This window comes from Lemur catta, chromosome 8 (assembly GCF_020740605.2).
Source record: "Lemur catta isolate mLemCat1 chromosome 8, mLemCat1.pri, whole genome shotgun sequence".
NCBI classification, from domain to species: domain Eukaryota; kingdom Metazoa; phylum Chordata; class Mammalia; order Primates; family Lemuridae; genus Lemur; species Lemur catta.
This window is the reverse complement of record NC_059135.1, coordinates 80,049,406-80,069,307: the sequence shown is the minus strand read 5'-3', so window position 1 is coordinate 80,069,307 and position 19,902 is coordinate 80,049,406. Positions and strand designations below refer to the sequence as shown.

Genomic DNA, 19,902 nt, shown 5'->3' with positions numbered 1-19,902 from the left:
TGAGCAAAAATACCCCCTAAATAATATAATATGTTGCTAGTTAATTAGAAAATGGAATAAAGTTTAATGAATATAAAGCTGGCAGGCTATTCAGTTAAGTAGTTATATGCTTTTCTTACAAATAATGAGTATGAAATAGATTATGTGTCTCACTTCAACTTTAACTTTGGATGCACACATTTTTCATTGACAGCAGGTTATTTGTCAGCTTTCCTTTAAACTTAGCATTAAAAAAATAAAATTTAAAATAAGAAGAACTCAAACACAGCGTCAATCAAATTTGTGATGATGTCTTGACAAATAAAGGTAAGTAGAGAGATTTGCAAGTTCAAAAAAAAAGTTTTTTTAAATTCCTGAAAACAAATTTAGTGAATTTGGGAATCATAGGTAATCTGTGAGGACTTGTGGATAAACCACCGCCCGATTTAGCTAAGGCTATACGTCATACCCGGCAGTGATGACACAAAGCCTGCTGAGGCATCTTCTTTTGCCTATATAACAAATGAAGAATTGGCGTCTCCTCACAACTTTCTACCCCATTATACAGTTGCAGCAAGTACAACTCATGTATTAGTAGCTCTGCAATTCTGCATTCTCTATATTTAGGTTTATTAGAAATGCCATTATGGACTCTGAAACGTGTTTTTACAGTGGGGGGAAAATACATCTTGAGACACTTTGATGCACTAAAATAAGTGATCTTTTCATTTTTTCTTTAATGTAGCAGTGTCTGTATGTTTCTGCTGTAGTGATCATTGTGGTATTAATCTTTCATCAATTTAAGTGAGAAATTTTCAACAATTTTTATAAAATAACATGTTCTAGAATTAGTTATCCTAAAAGTATTCTTAACTTTGCCATAAAACAGTTCAGAATCAATCTTAAAATTTGATTTCAAGAATCATTGTTTCATAAAATTCTAGGCACTTTTTTGTATACTTTACAATATAGTATTTTAACACTATAATTTTTTCCTTCTTACTTTCTTTTTGTATGATTAAAATGCACATCACTGATTGCATGATTTCCTCTAGTATACAAAGACTGAATATCTCTTCATGTAGGAGGTATAGAAATGTTCAGCCACAATTGCTTTTAGAAAAGAAACTACAGTCTATGGATTCTGCAGTTCCTGCATTCATGGCTTAGTCTGTATCTGGATTAAATTGGGTCAATGGACCATGAACAACTTGTACCATTATAGGCATGAAAGGGCCATTATCATCTATCAGGTCAAACAGCAGAAGGTGAAAATAAATGATATTGGGGGGGAAGCTTACTTATCTATAATCTTTAGGTCTTCTAAAACCAATAATATCTTTATTAGTTTCATTTAAGAATACTCCTAGATATGATTAAAATTTTATTTAGATGTCTCACTAAACTTCACAATTACTATAGCAGAGTCCAGTTATTGAGACAAATGAAAACTAAATACTAGCAATTGAGCAAAAGATGCTATGCAGTAGCACAAGAATAAAGGCAATGAAAGTTTAAGAACTAAAGTGAGTACCCTGTAGATTCTGTAACTCCCTGGTGCTTGTTACTCCTTAATAATAAGCTTGACGTTTAAAGGGGATTCATGTACTGTTTCAGGTCACCTTAGCGATAAGCGTATTACCTTAAAATGGAATGAAAGACAAATGGCTCCTCCCTAAGACTCTCAATTACCATCCTGGAATAACTTGTCACTTGGGAGACTGGGTCAAACCCCAGAATACTGAAGGAGTAGCATGATGACAGACAAGTTTTATAACTTAAAATGAAGACCTGTGGAGTCTATGCTGGGAAAGCAAAGTAGTCAGTTAAAAACACTTCCTATTTGGCATCTGTATAAGGGTCACAATGACCTTCTTTGCTGTAGAAACCTCACATGAAGTAAATGTGTTTTATGGGTCTAGTGTTATGGTCTTTTTTTCTCAGCTATGCTGAGGGAGCAAAGTGGCTAGTTGCAAACCTTACGTTTCATTTATTATTGTAAACAAAGTTTATAGTATTACCCATTAACTGTTCTTTACTATACTTTGCACTTTAAGGTATGTCCTTGAGTTCCTATAAGTTGCATGTAAATGAAGTCTTTTCATATGCATGCAGTCATTTATTTAACAAGCATTTATTGAGCACAAGTATACATACTAAGATCTTTGAGTGATTTTATAGACTTGAAAACAACTTTCCTTAGCATCAAAAAGCTTACAATTTAGTAGGAAATATGATAGCATTTATACAAAACATATTTCTCAATAATTATCCAGTGGATTTTACTTAAAATTAAAAAGTTCTAAAGCAGTTTAAATGTCTCTGAAGCTCCTATCAATGCTGGTTCATAGCTCTTTTTTTACATTTCATGAATAATTTGAGAAATAAGGAAAAATTTTATGTTTCTATTTTACATAGAACTGAGGCAGTAAGTTGAGTTTAAATTGAATTATTTTTCAGTGTTGCTTTTTTTGTACTTAGCTTGGCTTTGCTGTTCAGTGTGTGTGTGTGTGTGTGTGTGTGTGTATGTGTGTGTGTGTGCTGATTGTTCTTATGTTCTTAGCCCACCTAATGAAAGTTTCAATATTTAAAATAATCTCAGAACTTTTACCAAAATATCCAACAAACCTGAAATCATTTTAATATTTGTGCTAAATTTTTAAATTTAGTTGCTACAACTATACTTTAAGGTATTTACATAAACCTCAAATCTAAAGGATATCAATCTCTATAAAGTAATTTTTAACAATAAAAATCCTATCAAATCATGACACAAAAACCTGTTAACTTTTCAATTAATTCTTAGAGGCCGGGCGCGGTGGCTCACGCCTGTAATCCTAGCACTCTGGGAGGCCGAGGCGGGTGGATCGCTCAAGGTCAGGAGTTCGAGACCAGCCTGAGCGAGACCCCGTCTCTACTAAAAATAGAAATAAACTATCTGGACAACTAAAAATATATATAGAAAAAATTAGCCGGGCATGGTGGCACATGCCTGTAGTCCCAGCTACTCGGGAGGCTGAGGCAGTAGGATCGCTTAAGCCCAGGAGTTTGAGGTTGCTGTGAGCGAGGCTGACGCCACGGCACTCACTCTAGCCCGGGCAACAAAGTGACACTCTGTCTCAAAAAAAAAAAAAAAAAAAAAAAAATTAATTCTTAGAGTTGAATGGATTAGTATTGTTATCTGAACTCTGGTCATTTACACCAGAAACAATTTTATAAGTGTTATTTCCTCATCTTGTTTTTTAAATGATTATTTTATTACCACTGTAATTATCTTAATTAGCCTCACAGGCTCATACCGGCAATTAGTGATGGAAGACATCAACTCTCTCAGAAGCATTATCAGGTTTTCCCTACTCACAGGCTAACTTTGTGTACTAACTTTCAAATCTTAGAGTGTACTTTACTTCTGGAGATTCCTTTATATCACCGAAATAATATTTGTTATTTTCACTTAATCCTTGTAGGTTGATGTCCTTTGTGTTTCTGTTTTCTTTTTCTCCTCTCAAGTTAGATATTTCCTTAACAAACTGAGATGAATAAATGTATCCTAAACATTGTCAGTACAAAGCTGTAGAAAATCTCCTGCTTTGATTAGACCATTTTCAAAACTTTCATGCACCTGGTGTTTTGTTCATTTGTTTTCTGACTGTGTCATTTACAATTTAAAAAGCATTCACGTTTTTATTTTCATGTCGGTATATGTGCCAGGATTATACCTTTCTTCAAAATATTACTTTCCCTTATTCAGAAAGTTTCTCATGAAGATAAGACACTGGTACAACTGAGTAGGTCTGACAGGTGAAAATGTCACATCAGTAGTTGTCACACCCAGGATAAAACCCTTGTTGGTAATGAGCCAGCACCTTTGTGGGAACTCTAGCATGAGGATCAGCAATCGACCTGTACCTCAGGAATGCACAGTTCAAAAATAAGGACAATTCTCATTAAACATATTAGGTCTTTTCCTGGTAAGTTGTTATTACAGGAGACAGTGAGCAAAAGGGTGAAGTGTAGACTGTGTAAATTAGAGAATACACTCCCAGTTTAAAAATAAACAGCTGTTACTCAGCTCATTGTTACCAGATCTCAACATCTCTCAATATTTTAAATTTTGGCACCTACTTCAAATCGATTTAAAACACTATGGAAATTAAAGCAAATACATAAATGAGGGTTGCCAGTTTGGAACTCTTGCTCTACACAAGCTGCTTTGCCCCTTTAGTTGCTGAGTCTAAATTGAGGAAAAGGAAAACAAACATACTTCCCAATCTATTCATTTCTGGAATAGACCAGGGCATCTGGAATAGACCAGGGCAAAAGTGAGAGAGTGTGGTCAGGAAGCCAACTTAAACACAAAGCTTGCAGTTTTTCTTTCTTCTGTACCTTATTAAACTCCATCTTGGCTCATTCCCCTCTCTCACTAGAGCTCCCTACCTCACTCATCTTTGTATTGCTTAAAGGTACACAGCCAAAAAAAAAAAAAAAAAAAATCCTTTCTACTACCCTTTGGACTTGACAATGTCTAGATTTACAAAACAATTATAAGAAAATAATTAATAGGAATAACAAAATATTCTCACATATCGGTTGCACATTGTCTCCCATATATATATATATGTGTTATATATATATGCATATATATATATATGATCTCCTCAAAAACAATCTAATAAAGAAGATATTGTTATCCCCAATTTATAGAAGAGAAAACTGAAATCTAAGTGAAGATAACACACTTGATTGTCCCACAGTATAAATGACTGGACAGGAACTGGAACCCACATCTTCTGATTCCAAATCCAGTGTCTCCCTTCTGTTCCTTCACAAAGGAACACCCAAGGAAACAGTGAGGCAAAAACTTGAGTTACTCAGCATTTAACCTTGTTTTCCAGAATCATGTGCTTTGTCTTTCAAACTTCCCATTAGTCAGTATGTCACCACTGGACTCCTTCAAGCTTATTTAAATTTTCTTTTAAACTGACTCCAAGAACATACAAAACAAAAAAGGGGTGCGGCAGTTAACATCTGTGACTACTTAGAACAAAGACTGGCCCTATAGTTTGCAACCAGTAGAAATAATTACAACATCTATTTGGCAGAGCAAAGAGAAATTCATTAAATTACTGCTTTGAAAAAGAGTTGCAACAGCTTTCAATAGGGCTTAATGCCTATATTCAGGGGAAAAAAAAAGACATTTCGAGTGTTCAAAAGTACCCATGTAAGAAATCCTATAACCAACGTGTGGTAATAAAATTAAACTATTAATAGTTGCTATATGTACAATTACACACATATACATGCATATATATATATATATGCACAAAATAAGCACTTTGACTCACAATTTATGAGATAATTGAATTCAATATTAGATTGAAAGATTATTTTTTATGCCAAAGTGAATTTCTAAAAGACAAACATCTTTACCCATATCTTGGGTCCAAAGCAATGGCCCTGGGGTGTTCCATGGCTCCTGCTATTAGTGTAGTTCTTAGGGAACCATCTAGTTTGGCCACTTCGATTTGGTCGAGATTGCTGTCTATCCAGTATATGTTGCCTGCTATCCAGTCGACTGTCAGGCCTTCTGGGGTAGCTAGGCCATGCTCCACAACCACTTCGATTGCACTGACACCTGGAAAAGAAGAGAAGGCAACACATGCACCCATTCTAGGAATGTGTTAAGCACAAAGGAAAAGGCCTACTTGTGATCAGCAGTACAAAATACCTAAACATTATTTCTACTTAGAAATAGTTCAGAAATGTTACCAGGCACAGAGGAAACTAAGAAGTCCTAAATTTAGGATTACTGATCATTCTTCTGGAAAGCTTTAATCTTGTAAATCCTTTCAGTATCAGTGGAATGAAAATTTTCAAGAACAGAGACTAATAACAATGTTGAGGTTGCAAAAAGTTATTTGTTGTTTCTGACTTTTGGGGCAGAACAAGAGGTTTTGGAAATCATAATAATACACTGGTTAAAATCAGTGCAACTTAATGCAAATGTTGATCTTGAAGGGCAGAATTAGGTAAAGAGAAAAAGTCCACCTGGAGCAACATGCATTATAGCTAATTAGCACCCACTCTTTTTCTCTTTTGGGAAGCACAACAGATACATAGTCATTACTATGTTTAACTTTAGCAAAGATAAGCCCCAGATCACACTACTGCCCCCACCCTGGGCTATAAAACTTGCAGGATTTAACAAAGATGTAAATAAGAGAAAAAGGCATTAATATGGTCTGAATAAAAATGAGCAATTTGTCCATCAATATTCTTATTTATCCTCTACTTACTTTTCAATTTCAATGTAAAAACACCTTTTCTAATAGGATAACTCATCATAGCTTATAACATTGCTACCACAGTAGTAGTTTTTGCCAGACATCTTAACAGTGTGTTTTTAAAAATAGTTAACCAAGTAATCCCATGGATATAAATTATTTAAAATCAGTATCTTGATATATGATACAAAACACAAATTTATATGTCATAATTACATTGTATGCTTAAATAGTACCATTTTTCAAAATTGCAAAGGTGATTTAGAGAAGAATTAATAATTTGATAGAAATATCTTGCCCTTAGAATGCTACACAAACGCAAAATTTCAAGAGAAGTATTACATATATTTATGTCAAAGTCTTGCTACTTAAGAAAGGTCTAATTTAGACAAAAGACATAAATCCAATTACAGCAAAAATATTTAGCTCATATTAGCACTCTTTGTAACGACATTTTAATTATTTCTTTGAATTATGCTGAAAGACGGTAACAAAATAAAAAAACAAGTTATTTGGACTCCTCAAAGGCAAGTCATCTTCTCTTGTAAATAAATTTCTTCAACATAAGTTCATGGAAAAGTAGAGTCCATGGCTGAAAATGGTGTGAATAGCATGGGCCTTCACCACTCCCCTCCCCCAACATATCTTCACACATATGCTTGGTATTTTTTTTTTGCATATATGAGAGAAGAGATAAAAAATCAAAGGTAAAAGATTAATAGAAACTTCTGATTACAACATATTTTTTGGAATTTTCAGTTAAAAAGTAACCTAAACATTAAGCAAAATTGTAATATATGTACCTCCACTTTCAGAAAGCTTGCCTCGATATATTCTGTCTTCTACAACATCTGTCCAATAAAGTAAACTTTGACTGAAGTGAAAATCAAGTGCTATGGTGTTTCTCAATCCAGGAACAAGTAGACTATAGTCTCTTTTATGAAGATCAATCCTTCTAATCTCATGACGAATAGAAAAGATGATGAATGCTTCAAAAGGATCTGAAATTAAATTTATTTTAACAGGTTTATGAAAATATTTATATACTTCGGTAAGTGGAATAAAATGCTGAAGGTCAAAATCCATTATTTAAAAGTATAATTTATTATATAATTTTCTGTCATTAAAAGAGCAATTTATTTTAATCCACAACTGTATAAAAATCTGAAAAATTTGGGTTTATGTGTATTCATTAAAATAAGGTATTAATGTATTTGTATTACTTAGATTTGTGTACTCCTGATATTGATTAAATAATAAAATAATTATTACCCAACAAAGACAAAGTGGGAGATTTTCTGTTTTCTTAGAATTGCAGCTGACAACCCAAAGACAGAACCATCATCATAGGAATTGCTAAGATTTGGCTAAACTAGCTCTGTTATTTTTAGCCTATCACATAACTGCAGATCCACAGAGGAGAAATATCCAACAAAAAAGGATTTTTTTGAAGACTGTTGTTGGGCTTATCATTAGGGAGTACAGGGCTTCCCATAAAAGTGACGATGGTGGTTTTCTGCACAGTTGAAAAAAATCATGACTTTTCCATTTTCCACTAGTTTTTCAGTCTAGATCAGGTCTGAGTGGGGAGAAAGGCAAGAAACTTTGAAAACATAAGTGAGATTAATGTCTCTTTTTATAATTTTGTACCTAAAAGAATATTTCAATATCTGAAAGGTATTTATGTTATTTCAAAAATGTATCAAACCACGTAGTAATTACTGTGAGACATATTGATAGGGATTGGATATGAATTCAGTTTGATAAATGTACATTTTGAATGAGGGACCCGTGTTTACCATATTTCTCTTGTTTCCATATTAGTGACACTTTTTTGAACTCTATGTTATAAAAACCAGTTTTTCTATCCCAAGCTAAGTAATGTGGGCTGCCATAATCATCCCTATTCACAATGATTGGCCTGAGGGATAGGTATAAGAACTGAGTCAGGCTGATAGGTTTGACAACTTCCAGAAAAGTTTACAAGCTGAGGGTAAAGACTCTCTTTTCCTCTCTGATCACAGATCTCTAAACCTCGTGTGGCAAGTATTCATATCCCTGTAGTTTGAATAAGCCCGTTTGTAGCATTGCAGTAAAGTAGAAAAAAAGTGACAAAGAATGAGCAGAAAAGACCTGGAGAGAAATCATATCCTATGGATATTTAAAACCATGGTTCCAAATATCCCTAAGACTAGTTCTTCCCCAGAAAACCCCTATATATTTCCCACACTTTGAATATGTAATCCAATGCACTCAATTGTATTTATTCAACTTAATTTGGACTTAGTTTCTGTCACTTGCAATCAGGTTTACTTTTTTAATTAATATCATCTCCTCAGAGAAGTCATTCCTGATCAGTTATCTAATAAAAGCCCATCTCTATCATTCCGTATCATCATAGACTATTTATTTTCATTCAAGTATATTTTAAAATCAGTACTGAATTGTTTATCATCTCTTTTCCTCACTGGATTGTAAATTCTGTGAAAACACAGATACTATTGGTCTTGCTCATCATTATATCCTTAACACTTTGCACCAAGGGCATCATTAATACCAGGTCTAGCCTAGGCTGGCTACTGTTGGTGTAGGGTAGTCATCTGACATCTGTTACACTGGACCTGAACCTGCTTTGAGAAGTTCTGCCCAGAATGTTAAATAAATGTGTTTTGAATGAATAAATGTAGACTAGAACTGAATCTATCTTAGACTAGCTGATAGCTAGTATGGGAGAGAATCCAAACACAGGAAAGAGTCCAGTCATGATGAGTAACCTGCAGCTGACTACAGAGTATAAGTGAGCTCAACCAAAACCAGAACTGCTCTGAAGACTCATAGACGCATGAGCAAAAATTATGTATACTGTTTTGATCACTTAGGTATTGCGGTTATTTATTGCAGAGTATTGGGGTGTTTACTGCAGAACATTACTGTGACAATAGCTAACTGACACAATGTACCAAAAACATGTAAAAAATAATAGCTCCAAATAGCTTCCTATAAAACAAATACTTATAAAATTTAATATCCAGGATGTAGCATTTTTAAAGTAAAGAAAATATTTGTACTGTATGCACAGTTGTATAAAAGAAAGAATATCTAATTTTGGTTAGCTCTTACATTAGGTCTTTAATATACTTTGAATTAATTTTTGTATATGGTATGAGATAGGTTCCAACATCATTTATTTGTATGTGAAAACCAGTTTCCCCTAGCACCATTTCTTGAAAAGAAAAATTTTCCCTCACTGATGTTGGGGGGAAAATGTATCAGAGACCTAAATGTAAGAGCCAAAACTATGTAACTGTCAATGGAAAAAAAAAGCCAAACTCTGTAAAATAATTTTAAAGAGATTTATTCTGAGTCAAATTTGAAGACCATGACCCAGAGTCATGCCCAAGAAGCCTTGAGCAAGTGGACTTGGTGTGGCTGGGTTATAGTTTGGTTTTATACATTTCAGGAGACAGGGGTTACAGGTAAAATCATAAATTAATACATGGAAGGCATACATTGGTTTGGCCTGAAAGGGTGGGCCATTTTGAAGGGGTGAGGGGTGCTGACAGGTTATAGGTGGGTTTAAAGATTCTTTGACTTGTAATTGGTTAAAGACATGAAGGTTTGTCTAAAGGCTTGGAATGTTTTAACATAAGGAGCTGTTTATGAGAGATAACCCAGAGATAAGCCACCAGACATATATTTGTTGTGTAAATTGAGGACCTGCAGGTTTGTCTGGCATACCCTTAGGCCTGTTAATGGGTTACACAGGATGTCTCCAAGAAGGGAGGGGGCATGATGAGGCATGTCTGATCTCCCTCCTTGTGGCAGGCAATTTAGTTTTAGGATATTCCCTTGGCCAAGAGGGGGTCCATTCAGTCAGCCGGTGGGAGGTGAGCCTTAAGATTTTATTTTAGTTCACGTAACTATTAGATTACATAGCTATATATCTTAGTGGCCTTCAATTAGACAATAGCTTCTTACCTATGACACCAAAGCATAAGCATCAAAGGAAAAAAAATAAATTGAAAGTCATCAAAATTAAGAATCTTTGTTCTTCAAAGAGCACTATGAAGAATGTGAAAAGACATCCCACAGATTGGGGAAAATATTTCCAAAACATATATCTGATTACAGATGTGTATCCAGAATATATAAAGAACAATTTTGATTCAATAATGAAAATATAAATAACTCAATTTAAAAATGTGCAAAAGATCTGTATAGGCATTTCTTCCTGGAAGATATACAAATGGCCAATAAGCACTTGAAAAGATGTGCAACTGCATTAGTCATCAGGCAAATGCAAATCAAATGCACAATGAGATACTCTTTCACACCAATGAAGATGATTATAATAAAAGAAGATGGATGATAAGAACTAATGGCAAAGATACAGAGAAATTGGACCCCTCATACACTGCTGGTTAGATTTTAAAATAATGTGGCCACTATGGAAAACAATTTAGCTGCTTCTCAAAATGTTAAATAAATTACTGTATGACCCAGTGATTCCAATCCTAGTTGTATACCTAAGAGAATTGAAAATGCATGCCCACACAAAAACTTGTACATGAATATTCAAATTCATAGCAGCATCATTCATAATAACCAGAAAATGGAAAAACTCATATGACCATAAATGGATGAGCAGATAAATGAAATGTTGTATATCCATGTAATAGATATATTATTCATCAATAAAAAGAAATGAAGTATTGACATATGCTAAAACAAATGAAAACATTATGCCAAGTGAAGGAAGCCAGTCACAAAAGAATACTTATTGCATGATTACATTTATATGAAATGTCCAGAATAAGCAAATCTATAGAGGCAGAAAATAGATTAGTAGTTTTCATGGCCTGGGGTAAGTATTGATGGGGAATGATTGCTAACAGGTATGGGGTTTGTTTGGGGGGTGATTAAAGTGTTCTGAAATTAGATACCAGTAATGGTTACACTGAATCATGCACTTTAAAAGAGCGAATTTTATGGAATGTGAATTATATCTCAATTCATTATAAAAAAAGAAATATGAAGCAGAAAAAAAAGTAATACATGCAAAAACATATAAAGGGTAAAGAACTATAAAAATACTTTTAGTTCACTATTGAAAGACCAAGCTCACATTAGATCACATTTATCTCATTCAGATTAATCCATATAATTGTAGTCAGATCTGAAAATTTTTTCCATCTACATAAAGAAAGACAATAGGGCATGTTCACAATTTAGTGCTGTTTCTTTTCTGTGTATTTATGTTAGTTGAATAAAAAGAGAACTCATTCTTTAAAAAATTAATGAACTAATATTTCAACTCAACTGAAGAATTCAAAAATAAAGAATTAACTCAAGGAAATTAGAAAGAATAATAAATATAACCACAGAAATTGATAAAATATAACAAAAAAGATTATTAAGAAACCCCAAAGCCCTTTGTTTAAAAGTAATAAAATATAGGTGGACCTATAGCAGGATTGATATATATACACACACAAATACACACACACACACACACACACACACACACACACACACACAGAGAGATAAATAAATAATAGAAAGAGTGAAAATACGAAAGTAACTAAGAATATGGAAAATAAAAAACAAGAGAGTGAGATATGCATTTTAATAATGCATTTGAAAGTAGGTAAAATAAGCCATTTTCTAGAGAAATATATTACCAAAATTGACTTAAAAAGAAATAGAAAATCTGAAAAGATCTATGATCACTACAAACATTGATTCAGCAGTAAAATTCTACCCTCCAATGAAATGTGAAAAAAAGAAAAACTCAACAAGACTCAGAGAAATTTTAATAAGTGCTACTCAAAGTCATGTCCATAGATTGGTGTCAATCCATAGACTGTTTGCTAATAGTTAATAATAAGATAGCAGCAGAAATTGAGAGTATTAAGAAAATTTTATACCAATTAAAACAACAGCAAGACCACATCCATTATATTGGGCAAAATGAGAAGTCCAAAAATTGTTATAACATCAAACACAGAGTGCTTTCTCTACACTAGAGTTATGCAGTCCTCACAAAGCCTTATTAGTGGGTGGAAGTATTGTGCCCATTTTGCACAGGAAGAAACAGAGGCACAGAGAACTATATAACTAACATACCAGAGTCACACAGCTAGTAAGTGGAGGAGAATGAAAATGATCCACTAAGGTGCCTAGCGTTAGCAATGATTTTGAGAATCAAGACCTTTCATAAACTGTTGATGGTAGTGTATATTTGTACACCATTCTGAAGAAATATTTGGCTATAACAGAGTTGATCATGTTCAACTGAAGATGCACATTACATTTGAACAAGTGGTTCAAATTGAGTGCACTTTCACAAGTACACATCAAAAGACCATCCACTACAACACAATTTGATATAGCAAATACTGGGAACAATGTCAAAGGCCATGAACAGGAGGGGGTTGACAAAACTATAATCTTTTTATATAGTAGAATGCTATATAGCAGTTAAGAGGAATAAACAGATACATAAACTACTATGAATAAATCTCAAATCATATTTGTGAGGTAAAAAAAAAGAACTAGTTCCAAATAGATATATAGGATATATGCTCATGTCAATTTAAAAACACAAACAGTATCACATGTTATTTAAGAACACAAACTATAATGATAAAACAGATACACCAGGTTCACAAAAGTGGCTATCTCTGGGGATAGAACACAGAAAAAGAGGGCTTCAAAGTTATCAAATGTTTCATTACTTTCAGAAAATAAGTTAAATTATAAATGACAAATTCTAAATATTTAAAAATATTGGCTGTGAATACATTATTCCCACTGTTTTCAAACATGCATGAAAGAATTCATGATAAAAAGAAAAGTGATTAAAAAAAATCTTTTCTCTGAACAATGGTCTCTATATTGACTATCTTATTTAAACTACTCAAATGCTTTTCAAGTCCTTGAATTTATTATAGCCATTTTGTGTTGAGAAAATACTTCTTTGATAATATTTACTATTTACTTGTTTGATAATATTTACTTGATTATGCTTGACTAAAATATTAATCAACTAGTTACCAAACAACAAAAATCATAGTGTAAATTTTCAAATGCTTTCATATTTGAACTCTGAATCTAGACAACTTCTTCAAGTGCCTCTATTTTTAAGACTTCTGTTAGCTTATGAGATTATTATTTCCCCTTTGAGAGAATAAAATTGTAGTGAATAATCCAATAACTCATTTCATAAACTAATGGGAAATCATGAAGACGAAATTTTAAAATCTCAAGTCTTATAATGGTTTTTACTCTAATCAAAAGAAATTCTGTAAAATATACTTGGAGATAAAACACAATGAAGAATTTTCTATTTTGTTTCAATTTTGACATACCTGTATTAACTTCTTTTGGGACAAACTTAGTTTGGAGTGAATATCAGTAAAATGTGAAGTACCCATCCATTTTTATCGTCTTGTAACAAGTCTTCCAGTATACTAGCTTCTGTCTCATAAATGATTGAATTTAACAGCTCAAACCAGCACATCATGCTCTTAATATGGAAACGGCTTGATTTTTTTTTTCTTTACCATATTATAAAAGACGACATATGTATGAAACAAAGGTTACAATTTAGATTTTTTTATAGTGATAAATTTCATCTTTATAAATGTAGTACATCACAAGTAACTTTTAGAAAACACTCAGAAGGCTGTAGACTTCTATGTACAATTCTCTTTTCTTTGATTTTTCTTTTAGTCCCACTACAGAATCACAGAATAATTTTCATGAGATAGAATATGAAAGCACTAGATGAGTTGCCCAAGAAAAAGAGCCCTTCTATGGGTCCTTTCAGAGTAAATTGTTATTATAACCATACAACTAGCAATTCCATGTGAAATCTCCTGATTCTTTATCATACATATGATATCATCAAACAAAAAGTGATACGGTGTTACAATGTGTTCTTTCCTGCTATTTCAGAGCTTTTACTGTCTTTTCTATTCTTACATTTAAGAATTTATTTGAATTTCTCTGTCCTATCATCAGATACATTTAGTTTACACAGTAGGAACTTATGAAGTGGTAAATGGTGTATCCTTTCTCTGGCTCAATATATATTATTACTTCCTTTACTCTATTCCTCCAGCTATCGCCATATTAGGAATGAATAATAGTCAAATACTATTGAAGTATAATATGCAAGTAGGTGGAGGAAATAGCATCTATGGAATAAAGTCCAGGATAGGCTTTCAGGTATTAAAATAACCCATAAATTTATAAGATCATGTCATCATGTGTCCATCAGTTTTTCTTAAAAGCCAAATTTTTGTTGCTTTCCTCTTAACTACTTTCCTGAAAAATTCTGGATATTTTTTCTTAATACTTCTGCTTTATATTTCAGGGGCTTTTTTTTGTTGTTGTTGTTGTTTTAAATCACCTTAGACAAGTGGTAGGAATCCGCACTCAGGGGTGGGGAGGGGAAGAGAGGAAGATGAAAGAAAAGAGAGAGAGAAGAGCACTTATCAGGCTAAGGGGCAGAGCAAAAAAAGAAACTGCACTTCTAGGACATAGGCCAGAGCTTTTTACTAGTTTATATATAATAAATATTTGTTATTACACAGATGAATAAATGATATTTATAAGAATCAATGAATGACTATTAAGCCCAAATGACATTTAATATGAAGGCGATAAGAAAGATTATGGGAGGAAGAAGAAGGAAGCAAAGAAATGAAGCAAAGAAAGGAGTGAGTGAGAAAAGCAGAAAGACAAAGAGGAAGTAAGTGTTCAACAAAGGCCACTCTAAATGAAATTAATAGATGGGTGACTGAATGGAGAAAATATTTGAGATGTTTAAAGTTTGGAATATAAAGTTAATTCCTACAAATTAATAAGAAAAAAACAGTAATCTTAATAGGAAAGTGGTCAAAGTAAATTAAGGGGTGAAAAAGGCTAACAAGCATATGAAGAGGTGCTCAAACTCATAAGTAATAAGAAAAATGCAAACTATAGCAATGATATATCATGTTACTCCTGTACATTAGGGGAAAAAGCTAGACAATTGAATAATATGGAGAATTGCCAAGAATGCAGGACCTTAGTAAGTGTACTGTTGGTGTAGATGTAGACTGCCTAACTATTTTGAAGAGCAGCTGGTTTTACTTTGTCATAGTGAGTATAAGCACATTTTGTGATTCAGTAATATTTGTTCTAAAGAAATTTTCATGCAGATCTATAAGAGGTAAATGTATGTCTATGGAGGCATTGTTTGTGCTTCCATAGACAGTTAGGGGCAAACTGAGTGTACTTATATGGTAGAACAGATAAGCAAAAAAGACGGGTACATGCTATGTGATACTGCATAGTAATCAGAAGTAACAGATTAGTTGTACACACAGCATAGGTCATAAAAACAACATTAATTGAAAAAGATAAATGACAGTCTATACTACATATGACAATATCATTTATATAAATTAAAAATGTATGTATGTATAAAACAATATATATTTTATAAGAAAATATACGAACCACATTGGAATAGTTTTCTCTGGAGACAGAGGTGAGGAAGAGAAGTAGGCTTTAGGGATAAAAGTAAAGAATGAAGGAAAGAGAGAGGGAGGAAATGAGGAAAAAGGGAATCTTATATAGGCCAATGATAATACTGTGCCAGGAAGAGAGCAATTTAATTAACTGAACAGTGTGTGCATAATCTCCAAAAGACATAAATGAAGAAAGAAAGATAACAGAGATAATAAATGTAAGAGTATTAAAGAAAGAGAAAGAGAAAACTTTTACATTCAATAAGCATTTGCTGCAAAGTTTTTATATGTTTCATAATGGGTATAAAATGATTTGATTCAATCTCAGCTTTTAAGAAAGTTTGGGTGCAAGTGGTGATAGAAGCAAGCTCATGTATTAAAGGCATCCTGGGCGTGTGAAGACAGACACCACAGAGAGACAGAAAAACGGTGTGGCTGGAGATGTAAATGCCACAGTAATCAGATTTGAAGTGGTAAAGGAAGTTCTCCAGTGGAAAGGGGTTTTCCAGGGAAATACACATTAAGGCATGTGAAAATTAAGGTGTGGGTAATGGATATAGTGTACCAAAAGGCACCTGTTACATATTTGCTGCTTATATTCATAATCTATTTCCTAAAAAATGAAGTAAATTGAAAAATAAATATAATATTAAAAACCTAAAAATGAAAAAATGAGAGAATAATAAGAAATAAAATTATTGGTAGGAATATCTAACCAAATTCAGGCTAAGAGAAAATAAAAAGGAACGCTACAATGTTCTCTATAATGTTACTAGAAATACATTGCAAATTTGCCAGTGGGCTGCCTAACAACAGCAAAGAAACCAGAAAATAAAATGCAATCAGTAGCAACATTCTGAGTGTTCATAGGTTAAAAGAAACTAATACTTCAGAGAAAGATGATGAATAAGTTATAAATTAAAGCGAGAACATGTAAGGAACTGATAGAATAGAGTATTGAGAAGGCCAATAAAAATGAGATTTACAAGACATATTGAATAAAAATTGAAAATCATAAAGCTAGTATTTATGGAAGATCATTTTATTTAACTAACAAGGTATTAGGAACGAACTGAGAGGAAATAGAATCAGTTCTGCAATTTAGCAAAAGCCAGGTTGTAAAGAATTTATGAAAGAAAGAATGGAAAGAAATAAGAAAATATGAAAGAACTACCAGAAAAAAATTCAAGGGAAAAAAGAATGGAGAAGTTATGGCTCTAATTTGAAACATAATGACTACCTGTTTTTAATTTTTTAAAAATGTCAAGAAGGGGCCTGGCGCGGTAGCACATGCCTGTAATCCTACCACTCTAGGAGGCTGAGGCAGGAGTATTGCTTGAGCTTAGGAGTTTGAGACCAGCCTGAGCAAGAGTGAGACCCCATCTCTACTAAAAATAGAAAGAAATTAGCTGGACAACTAAAAATAGAGAAAAATTAGCCGGGCATGGTAGCACATGCCTGTAGTCCCAGCTACTCGGGAGACTGAGGCAGGAGGATCACTTGAGCCCAGGAGTTTGAGGTTGTTGTGAGCTAGGCTGATGCCACGGCACTCTAGCCCAGGCAAGAGAGTGAAACTCTGTCTCAAGAAAAAAACAAAAAACAAAAAAATGTCAAGAAGGATAAGCACAGGTGTTATATTTAATAGAAAGAACACATTTTAAACAGAAGGAAACAACTGAAGAATGATGGAAAAAAGGAAGAAGAGAAAGAAGGAAGAAATTTTATTTTTAAAGTTCAGTAGTTACTAGTCAATTCATTTTTATTGAACTATGAATTTGCTGTTTTTTCAAAAGAGATGGGGTAAATAAAATATAGAATAAGGTCCTTTTTTGCATATGTAAAATTGTTTTAAATAAAATAATTTTCAATACTTAACAAAAAATATTATCTGTAAATAATATAAATGCTGATAATGGTATTTGGTATACTATATGTTTCAGGAAGGAATTAATTATCAGCAGGTTAAATTGTCCATGTAAGAAAAACTTCATTTTAACTTTATTTTATTTCAATTTTTATTTATTTATTTTTTTGACACAGGGTCTCTTTCTGTCACCCAGACTGGAGAGCAGTGGCATTATCATAGCTCACTGTAAAAACTCCTGGGCTTAAGCAATCCTACCTCACTCAGCTCCTGAGTAGCTGAATGATACCTCAAATTGAAAGACTAAGAAGCAGCCTGAGATCTTCTCCTGCCCTCTTGTCTCTCGCTCCTCATTCTCTCCTGAGGCAAGCCATAGAAACTAGAATCCCTTTTCCCCAAGGTGGGTCATAGAAACCGGAACCCTTTTATCCCAAAGCCATCCATAAAGCCTAAAATATTATTCTAACCTTCCTCCACTTTTCTGTCTAAAAGCTAACCATAAAGAAAATCTCTGACCTACCCTTTTCCAATAGCAGGTAAAAAGACCCTTGTTGTAGAGGGATCCTCCCTTATACCCAGGAGGGAAGACAGAATCTGCATAGAGATGCCAAGAAAATCTAAATAGATAGGCCTTGCCATTTGCCTGCTGAGTCTATGAACATTAGATTATACCCTTTCTGTCCAATCATATTTCTACATGTCTTCTCATATTTCAGTGAGTCTAAGCATAAAAATGGATAGTTTTCCCGGTAACTTTGGGTCTTCATTCTGAAGGCTCCCATGACAAATAAAACTATGATGAAATACATTTGTTATGTTTTTCTCTTGTTAACCTGTCTTTGTTAGAAGAGTGTCAGCTGTGACCCTTATGATGGGGAGGAAAGGGATCACCCTCTTTCTGCCTCTACATTGCCATTCTGAGCTGAGATAGAAGGAGTTGATTCCATTAGAAGAATTATCTCTACAACTGGTCACTTATATTCAAATGTCAAATTACTCTAATACTAAACGTAAGTTGTTATTTATTTCCTGTGGTACAAAACCATTCTAAATGCATTAATCATTTTGTCATCTGTATCTAAAAAAAGATATTGAGCCTATTCTCTTGCAAAATATAATCATAAATATGTCTGAGGTCAAAACTTGATCTATTGTTTCCCACTTTGAGCATGTAGATAAATGAAATGATTGTTTTCATCACAGCAAATTGCTATATTTTTCAGCTTCTCATGCCAATTACTCTGTGACAATTTTAAAGAAAAAAGTATAGAATAAATGTCTACAGGACTTATGCTCTAGGACTCAAATACTAATGATCAGGACAAAACAACCACAAAATAACCACAAAACAAAGCAAAAACAAAATTTTAAATAAAAGATTAAAATAATTTAATAGTCTCTGAAAATTATAATATTTATTGATTACATATTATTTTCTCAGAACTGGACTGGATATTATGTAAAATACAAGAAACTCTAGGACTTGATTTCTGAATTCAAGATGCTTATGATTTTGTTGAAAAAATAAGAAATACAGAAAAGAGATAGCAAAGAATATAACATCCAGTTAAAAATGTGACCATGTATTTTCATCAGCAATATATTCTAGACATAGAAAGGAGAAATAAACGGAGAGCAAGAATATTTGGAAGAAGACTTAATTAGTGAAGACAGATGTGAGCTGGTGAGTCTCAAGAACACCCAGGATTCCTAGAGATGAAGAGGAGAAAGAGCACTCTACATCAGAGAAACACAATGAATGTAAGTTTATAACATTTGGGCTCTTAGCAGTCTGATGAAGCTCGTGGACCCCTTCTCAGAAAGTTTCAAAAAGTACAAAAATAGTAAGAATAAAGTTTTACAAAAATATTCATCGATAAGAAAACAAATATAAATGCAGTTATTAAAACTAAACAAAAACTTTTAGATATAGTACAAATGTGCTTATTTATTTATTTTAGTGACACAAAATTCATATTTTATTTGATAAGATATTTCAGACCCTATTGGAATTCACTTTTGTCTTGGAAAAACTTGAGGAGATAGTCCTCAGAGAACGGATTTTGTTTGTTTGTTTGTTTTTGGTCTATGGCCATACTACCCTGAACTCATCCTACCTTGCCTGATCTTATGAAGCTAAGTAGGGTTCAGCCTGGTTAGTACTTGGATGTGAGGAAGAACTTTTTTGCATTCAATAACAAAATCCAGCAGTGAGTCTAATGACTCCCATTATTGAATTAGTAGTGAGTTTCAA

The 19,902-nt window shown here is 33.2% G+C and overlaps 1 protein-coding gene across 1 annotated transcript in view; it reads right to left on the bottom strand.

Annotated features, from left to right (window-relative positions):
• LRP1B (LDL receptor related protein 1B) overlaps window positions 1–19,902 on the bottom strand; it is a 1,757,623-nt gene that overhangs the window by 603,208 nt on the left and 1,134,513 nt on the right. Inside the window, exons 24-25 of the mRNA XM_045559136.1 lie at window positions 7,067–7,264; window positions 5,410–5,614 (exon numbers count right to left, since the gene is read on the bottom strand). Coding sequence (XP_045415092.1) covers window positions 5,410–5,614; window positions 7,067–7,264 — 403 coding nt within the window. The remainder of the gene's footprint in view (window positions 1–5,409; window positions 5,615–7,066; window positions 7,265–19,902) is intronic.